Consider the following 9305-nt stretch of genomic DNA (forward strand, 5'->3'; position numbering starts at 1 on the left):
CCAATTCAAGGCTTGAAGATCAAAAATAGAAAGTGTATAAATAGAAGTTAGTTTGATTTAGAAAAGACCTTCTATCAATTTAGTTTTACTTTTAGCTCATTTTAATTTTCATCTTTGAATTTGAAAAATTGGGATTGGGAATTGATTTTCTTTTTCATTGTTCTACACTCTTCACTGTTTGTTTTGAATTTTGGGTTGAGAATTGAAGGAATTCTGTTTCAATTCTTGATCTACAATTCATCTTTGTTCTCTTCTGCATAATTCTAAGGAATTGTGAGTTGAATTAAGCTTTCTGATTTCATTTTCATTGCTCCTGCTAATTTTGCTGTCTTCTTTTGGATCTTGAATTGAGATTGGAAAGAGTTCCATTGATTCAAATTCTGAGAATCATCTTCTACTCTTCATCTCAATTGATCTAAGGATTGGATCTAAATTTCCTTTACTACTTTCATTTTTTATTTCTTCTGCAAATTGTTTTCTGATTGGATCAAGGAAAGAATTGAGATCTAGACTTATTTTCTAGTCTTTTTAACCCCTGAGATCTTCACTCTTCCATTGAAATTATGCAATTTAAGTTTAATTCATTTGCTGTTTATTTCTTCAAACACTTTCACTTTTCTGATTGAGATCTGATGCAACCTATTTCATTTTCTGTTTCCAAGATTGCTTTCTTTTGCTTGTTCGTGTGTGATTCTGATATCCCAGCTCCTTGAGTTCTTTATTATTTCTGCAATTTTACATTTCTTGCACTTTAAGCTTCAGCCATTTACATTCCTTGCAATCTAAGTTTCAGTCATTTACATTATTTGTTCTTTAAGATTCAGCTCTTTAATTCTCCTGCACTTTCAATTACTGTCAATTTCCCCTTTCCCTTTAAATTTCATGCAATTTAGCTTCTATTGGATACAATTCACTTCCAAATCAATACTTGTTCGCTTGACTAAATCAACCACCTAACTAAAATTGCTCAATCCTTCAATCCCTGTGGGATCGACCTCACTCATGTGAGTTATTATTACTTGATGCGACCCGGTACACTTGCCAGTGAGTTTTGTGTTGGATCATTTTCCACACATCAAAAATTACCAAGAACAATCCAAGGTCCTTAAAAAACCATGGATTGTGCAACAAGATAATCCCAAAGGAGAACCCTTTTATTAAATTGAGGTCTATCATAAATACCACTACACCTCCAAATTAAATGATCAGATTGAACCTCAACAGTAACACCTTGGTCAAAAGCATCAATGACCTTACAACAAATACCCTGTAGAGAGGATAGAAATCAAATACCCCCCTTATGCCCTTCTGCTTCCACTATACCAACAGAGTGATAGCCCAACCTTTCCTAGAATAATTTTACAAGCTGAAGGGGAATGAGTTTCAACCACAATAAAGAAAACATGTCTAAATTTTCTAACAAGTTCCTTACAATGCACCCGGACTAACTTTTTAGAAGCACCTCTAATATTCCAAACAATCATATTTAAACTATCCATAAATAATAGGGATAGAATAAATAAGAACATAATACTCTAAATAGAATCACCATCCTCAATAGGTGGTTTGTCCTGCCGTACTAGCACACTCTGATCCTCAATAATTGCCACTCTCGGACCCCCAAACGCTGTGCCCACCATGTTCCATCTACTAAGGTTCACTCCGTTGTGCCGCCATTTTTATCAATTGGCGAGTTGTGCATGGAGGAATGTCACGGGCGCTTCCGGAGAGAAATTCCACGACGTGCAGGAGTTATGCGCGATTGAGATGGCACAATTTCATGCTTTCCTCACTGCCCCATCCTAATATCAATTGATTTGCCTCCATCACCATGCAAATTAGGCTTTGGGACCCTTCTCGAACCATACTTGTGCTCCGTCTTGGTCCTTCAACCTGATGGATGACCCATTGTGAATTTTTTTCTTACGCAGCACTTGTTGCCAGCCCTCTTCATCATCCATGCATGCCTCCTTAACATGACCATCAGACACGTGAGGGGTCAATGATTCTGTAACCCCATCATTCCTTCTAACAACTCCTAATTTCTTGTCCAAATTACGGGAATCCTCATCCAAATCACGAGCTTCTGATTCAACCTCTTTTTGAATTTCATGATTATTGTGTGGCACTAGTGTCGGGGCTTCATGATTCGTTCTATCATCGAAAGAATCACCCTTCCCTTCCGATGGCTCCTTTTTCATGCACAACGATTTATCATACCCATACCGTGTACAAGTAGAACAATACTCAACTTCATTAGTCATGCCCTCCACTATAATATGTTTGATTACCGGCAACCCAAGATTAATTTGAACACAAGTTCCGGCATATTTTTCTCTCTCTGAAAGCTTAATGGCCAAGTCTACTTTCATCGGAATCCCTATTGTAGAAGCAATCCGCAGCATTGCTTGTTCCTGGTAAAACCAAATCGAAAGTCTCAAGACTCGAATCTATACTAGCGTTGATTCGAAAGATTTGTCGCATGGCCTAAAATCCGCGTCCCATGGTTTTACTGCGACATAGTGACCATCTATCAATCATGGGCCACCAAGCATGACTCTCTCACGATCTGCAGCAATATCAACTTTAACCAAAAAATACCCAAACCCCACGTCCAACATATCAAACCCTCCTTTGAAGCTTATGCACAAGAGTTGTGTAGCTATAATACTTATCCAACACCTTGATTATGATGGCTTCCTTATATGGTTCAGTAAGACAGTTCTTTGCATCTTTCGTAAAACTGATACTTGGTGGATGAGAATCACCCTATTTACCTGTTACCGTGGCGATTCCATACCCAGATAAAGACCCTACTAATGCAAAGGCTTTAGACTTGTCTGCACGAATGATCTTATCTCTAAAAGAGATCTAGGATGTCTTTTCTAAACCTTCTCAAAAAGAATCCTCCTTGATACCGGATACACATCCTCCACGCTTTAATCTCCCTCTTATCTCTTTTGATGGCATGACCATTTTTCTCGCTGTGTTTCACCCTCAAATGTTCGTCTCTGCTCTCTCTTTCTCTCTGCTAGAATTTTTATTTCAATATTTCTATTCACATATTTATTATTATATCGTCATTACATTATATCAGCGTTTAAATAATTTGGAGATATTTTTAGTGGTTAACCTTTGAACTATCAATCACTCACAATGTCTACATGTTAATTTTTTTTTGCATTATACACAGATTTCTCAGCTATAAAAATTTATTGCCTTGTACACCATAACATTGGTGTAATTATAATCATTCCGTAAATAACTTGTTTGGTACATCATATAAGAAAAAACCCTCTGAAATATCATATAAAGAAAAAGGTTATTTATGAAAAAAGATTTGATTAGATGATGATTATATTTGTTTTAACTGCAATGTCAACTAATATAGCTTTTGAGACAAAATTTACATATTGAAGCATTAAATTGTTGGTCATAGTAGCTGACTAGGCAACAGATGTGCAAGATTCGATCTAAATCTGTAGAAAGTCATTTCCGTTGTTGAAGGAAACAAAATAGAATCATTACATACTTTTAATTTATGTCTGTAGGATAAATAAACAAACAAAAAAGGGCGTAAAAAAGTGCATTTGAAAAAAGGAAATAAAATAAAATAGTCTCTCCCAACCACCCACATCCACATACGCGGCGACAATGCATCACTATAGACATGGCAAAAGGACCTTTCGAACCTTCTTCCGAATCCCAATCACATTCACTCAGATCCCTAATTAAAATTGGATCACATATATTCTAATAAATCATAAATAAATAATATACTAATAAAAGATTATTTACCAAAATAAAATGTTAGCACGACTTAAATGCCATTGGGTGCCTGGCTCCTCGCTCTTACTCTTACAGCATATATATATATATGTGAGAGTGAGAGTGTGAGAGAGCAAGCAAATTGGTAGTTTCTGTTTTGTGCATTCCGTATTCAACTCTCTCTCACTTTTGCACTGTCAGCAATGAACGCTCTTGCAGCCACCAACCGCAATTTCCAACGTGCAGCTCGAATCCTGGGATTGGATTCCAAGCTTGAGATGAGTCTCCTCATACCCTTCAGAGAGATCAAAGTAATAATCTTTCCGATAACCCCTTTTCTGGTTCAATCAATTTTTGTATCTTTCTTGGTTCTTGTTTATTAATATTATCACAATTTTCTGTGATGTGAAAGGGGATTTTGTTCTGATTTTGCAGGTTGAATGTACGATCCCGAAAGATGACGGAACTCTGGTCTCATATGTTGGGTTCAGGATCCAACATGACAATGCTCGTGGCCCTATGAAAGGAGGAATCCGTTATCACCCTGAGGTTTATAACTGTTTTCTGTTTTCTTTATGATCCTTTTATGATCAATTGAATTGGATTCATTCTGTTTGGAAATTTTCGCTGGTTTTGATGTATGATTTTAGCCCTCCGAGTTGATTCTCTATCTCAAAGAACCTACTGGTGTATTTCATAATTCAACAAAATTTATTCTGATCTGAAATTAATAGGACGGTTACTTTGATATGAAAGTTATTCTTTAAAAAAAAACACACACACACACACATTGATGAAGGCGATGCAACAACAACAATGACAACAAACTTCCAATATTTGTATTGTAGGGATGTGCCTCAATGGTTGATAGAGCTGTTACCAAAGAGACCTAGATTAGAAAGAAAATGGGGAATCCATATTTAACAATTACTTAAAAGTATTTCAAATGTTTCATATTAACTCGTCGTTCTTTGGATGAAAAAGTGTGATATTCTCAGCTTTAGGGAGTTAAAGAGCCTTGGCATTCAAAATTTGCGATGATTGCTTATTTTGTCGTTTGCTCCCTTGTGCCGTGTGTTCATTTAATTTCTTGTGTTTGATTCTTGACTTGTTTTAATTGATAAAGAAATCCGAACATGAGATTCAAGTGTAATTTTTCTATTCATGAACTGATTCCCTGAATGTTTTGATAGTATTATATTGATGCATGTTACTACCTTTAAAAGTTAGCCATGAATGTTATCAATGCGTTAATTATATTGAATTTCAAACTGTCATATTATGCAGGTTGACCCTGATGAAGTGAATGCTCTAGCTCAGCTGATGACGTGGAAGACAGCCGTAGCCGACATACCATATGGAGGAGCAAAGGGTGGCATTGGCTGCAATCCGAGGGACCTCAGTATCAGTGAGTTAGAACGGCTAACTCGGGTCTTCACCCAAAAGATTCATGATCTTATTGGCATTCAGAGAGATGTTCCTGCCCCTGATATGGGAACAAATGCGCAGGTACTGATTTACCATTTAAGACTTGCATGTTTTAATCTGTTCGTCAATAAGTACCACGTCTTTCTCATTGGTTCACTGTTTCACAGACCATGGCATGGATGCTTGATGAGTATTCAAAGTTTCATGGGCATTCTCCTGCAGTTGTGACTGGGAAGCCTATCGTAAGAATCAATCTTGCCCATGTACCCTCAAATACAAGCACATTTTCACTTGGATTTAGATATCGGATTTGTTTGTTTTGGCGTGTAGGATCTTGGAGGTTCATTAGGAAGAGAGGCTGCAACTGGTCTTGGAGTGGTTTATGCGACAGAGGCATTATTTGCTGAGCATGGGAAGACAATTGCTGATCATACATTTGTGATCCAGGTATCTCTTCCCCACTATCACAAGATGCTATAGCTTATGAATATTGATCTGAATTCAATCATTGATCTAACTTTTATTTTACCTTCTCCAGGGATTTGGAAATGTGGGAACTTGGGCTGCTAAGTGTGTTCATGAGAGAGGGGGTAAGGTGATAGCTGTGAGTGACGTCACAGGTGCTATTAAAAATCCAAATGGCATTGATATCCCTGCCCTTCTGCAACATAAGCAAGACGATGGAAACTTGAAAGACTTCCCTGGAGCAGATACCATGGACCCAGATGAATTGCTTGTTCATGAGTGCGATGTTCTTATGCCATGTGCCTTGGGTGGAGTTATAAACAAGTATATATCTATGTCAACCTATGCTTAGAATTTAACCAATTTTTTTTTCTTGGTCTTGGTCTTGCAAGCGCACTAAGATTAAAATAGCATCTTCCTTATTTTAGTTTCTTATTCCCCTAAGCTTAAAAATCTTAGAAATTACATATTAAGCTTCTTTTTTTTTTTCTTTGTATTATTTTTAAGGGAAAATGCTGCAGATGTAAAGGCAAAATACATCATAGAAGCTGCAAATCACCCTACTGATCCCGAAGCTGATGAGGTTAAGATAGTTCTACTATTTCTTTCAAGACATATATGTTAAACATGCATTAGATCTTGAAAATATTTTGCTTTTGGCAGATCTTGTCCAAGAAAGGAGTTGTTATTCTACCCGATATTTATGCCAATGCCGGTGGAGTGACCGTTAGCTACTTTGAATGGGTTCAGGTTAGAAAAATCAACTAAACAACTCCTAAGCTTAATTAAGGAAACCAAAACCAAGCCAAGTGGTGATAGCCACATGCATAGCTGAACTAAACAACTTGTAACCAAATATGCAAATCAACTCTAATCTTCTAGTTTTGTTGAATTACTGCCTTTGATTTGTTTCTATGTGACTTAATGAATGCAGAATATTCAAGGCTTTATGTGGGATGAAGAGAAGGTGAACCATGAGTTGAAGAAGTACATGACAAAGGCTTTTAGGGATATTAAGTCAATGTGCAAAGTTCATAATTGTGACTTGAGAATGGGAGCCTTCACCCTTGGAGTTAACCGTGTTGCTCGTGCTACACTTTTGAGGGGTTGGGAAGCTTAACAAGCCCCTCAACTCAATGCACCATTTTTTTTCCTTTTTTCTTTTTTGGTTTAGGAAGATGCAACATTACTTACTCTACCCAAACAGTAGGATTTTGTCATCTAGCTTAATTTAATCATATATCTTGTTTTGGCTGCTAATTCAACTTCAACTTATTAGAGGCTTTTCCTTTTTTCTTTCTTTTCTTTTTTTTTTTTTTGGTTGGGTACTTGAGTGTTAGTCTAATAGAGTGTAGTCATGTGAGACTTGACAATAAGATTATTGCAGCCATTGGTATGTAGGCAAATGAGATAAAGTAATAGTGAACATTATTTCTTATTCTCATTTTTGGCACATTTGATGTTTATTATTTTTGTGGAAAGTGAGAAATTTCGCATTAGACAAATTTGTTTTTGACAAATGAAAAGTATCAAGAATAAATTACCATTTGTACCCATAAAAGATACAGATGCTGACAAATGTATATATATAAGAATAAAACGACAATTATAACCACGGAAGATGGCTTGTGTGTGCCAAGAGTACCCGGACGTTGGTTACACAATTGGTCCATTAGGATATTCTTGGCACACGGAAGCTATCTTCCGTGGGTACAATTGTCGTTTTATTCTTATATGGATATATTTGTCAGCGTTTGTATCTTTCATGGATACAAATGGTAATTTATTCAAAGTATCAAAAAGGTCATTGATGTTTGTCTTTTTTTTTTTAGATACGACGAGTCTTTCCGTTAAAGAGTACTTGATGCCATTAGTAGACAAAGTCAAGTTTGTCTAATTCTAAAATTTTAAAGGCCTAATATGTTTAATTTTAAGTTTAAAAGGATTAACATGTACATTAACCAAATTATATGATATTTAGAATCACTCAACTAATAATATTCTATTTATCATTCTCATTGTGTTGAGTTGTTCTGTAGTTGTTCATAAAAAAGATGAATTTAGATCTAGAATTAGTGTTTTTTTTTAACCGAAGAACTTGACGTGTCTAACGAAAGCAAATTTTGTGGACCTATTTTATACTATTCATGATTTTAATAACAAATTTGTCTGACACAATTTCTCAAGTATTAAATTGTCACTTTACTCGTTATTTTTTGTTTTACTTCGAATGCAACTTAATACATAGTTGTTTATGGGGTTTAAAAAATGGGTTCTCAATGATGTGCATCTATTCCATTTGATTTGATTTTTGGAGTATTGGGGTTATGACTTGACAACTGATTCAAGAGAGAACCAAAAAGTTTTTTGAATGATATTAAATCCTTAAAAACTTTTTCTCTAAAAATTTTTTTTATCCAAGTATAAATACTGTTGATGGAAATTCCAAAGTATGGTTAATTCTTCAACAGCCCTTGTAAGTTTATTGATTACATGGAACTTAAATCTAAATTGTTTACATGATAAAATATGCTTAAAATTGAAGAATTTTGCTATCATTTGAGTTATTCATAGTCTAAGACTATATAACTCAAAAATTTAATGGTTCATTGAAGAATTTGCCTCAGCATTATTGCTTTCTAGGAACCGAATGAAGTGAACTTCTCAGTCTGATAACAATTTCAAGGACACAACAAAAAATTCTTGCATTCCGAACGTACAAAATCTATATGGGTAATTCTTCTGCACTAATATGAGAGTTAGAATTTAATACAATGTCAAATTCATATTCCTGCCATTGTTTTTGACTAGTCTCTATAGAGCAATATATTAAGAGACAGATGAGGGTAGGAAGAACTAGGAAACATTAATTCAACTACTCTTTTTTGGAAGTGCTTGAGTTCTCATCCTCCTGCCAAGTTGCTTGCCATTGTTTGTCATAAAATGTTGTCTCCTCCCAAAGCTTCTTAAGAGTTTCGACATCCTCGTTCTTTCGGATCAGAAGAACTCCCACCACTGCTACAAACAGAAGAGTTTTGCAAACGAAGTTGTTCATTTGATCAACTAGACCCACTCCTGTCAAACTATCAACCAGATAGGCCATAAAGAATCCTACCATTGCAGCACGACCTGTGTCACCCTCGAAAAGAAAACAAATACAAGTCAGTGATGATGGCTTTTATCCTGCTAATAAACGACTTATTCATTATTCTATTACATGCTTTCTGCGTTATTCTTTGATTATCTTTCCAAATAGCATAATGCAATCCAAATTCATTGTCTCATTCCTATTCGATATGCAATATATAGCAGCGCCTCAACCTTTGATTCTTAAGTAATGTTTTAGAATACAAAGCAGGACAAACCATTGAGTAATTCAGCTTCAGGGAGATGGAACCTTTTCATCCATGCCCACCAAGGTATGATGGAGGTGTCGAAAACTACAGGATTCTCGTTGTTGGATGATTCTGGATTATCCTCAAGCCATTTTCTCCTCCTAGCCTCTGAAAATAATTACAGATCAGAAATATATACTTAGTTGAAGAAATCCTTGCACCAGCCATTCATATGTTCCTCCTCTTTCACATGAATAAAAATTGAAGCCAAGGAAAACATCAACTTTGAAACACAACCTAATAATCACA

The 9305-nt window shown here is 35.7% G+C and overlaps 2 protein-coding genes across 2 annotated transcripts in view; one reads left to right on the top strand and one right to left on the bottom strand.

The window, feature by feature from the left end:
- Window positions 1-3878: 3878 nt before the first annotated feature.
- Window positions 3879-7105, top strand: LOC107484488 (glutamate dehydrogenase A). Its single transcript, XM_016105053.3, has 9 exons — window positions 3879-4079; window positions 4204-4317; window positions 5056-5277; window positions 5364-5438; window positions 5527-5643; window positions 5735-5985; window positions 6169-6244; window positions 6325-6411; window positions 6596-7105. Exons 1-9 carry the CDS (start codon window positions 3972-3974, stop codon window positions 6779-6781), a joined length of 1236 nt encoding a protein of 411 aa, XP_015960539.1. The 5' UTR covers window positions 3879-3971; the 3' UTR covers window positions 6782-7105.
- A 1242-nt stretch (window positions 7106-8347) lies between these two features.
- The window catches only part of LOC107484480 (light-harvesting complex-like protein 3 isotype 2, chloroplastic), a 2288-nt gene continuing 1330 nt past the window's right edge, over window positions 8348-9305 (bottom strand). The window contains exons 2-3 of the mRNA XM_016105047.3: window positions 9027-9164; window positions 8348-8790 (exon numbers count right to left, since the gene is read on the bottom strand). Of these exons, the coding sequence (XP_015960533.1) occupies window positions 8537-8790; window positions 9027-9164 (392 nt within the window). The 3' untranslated portion in view covers window positions 8348-8536. The remainder of the gene's footprint in view (window positions 8791-9026; window positions 9165-9305) is intronic.

The sequence above is a fragment of the Arachis duranensis genome, chromosome 1, assembly GCF_000817695.3.
Source record: "Arachis duranensis cultivar V14167 chromosome 1, aradu.V14167.gnm2.J7QH, whole genome shotgun sequence".
Taxonomy (NCBI): Eukaryota; Viridiplantae; Streptophyta; class Magnoliopsida; order Fabales; family Fabaceae; genus Arachis; species Arachis duranensis.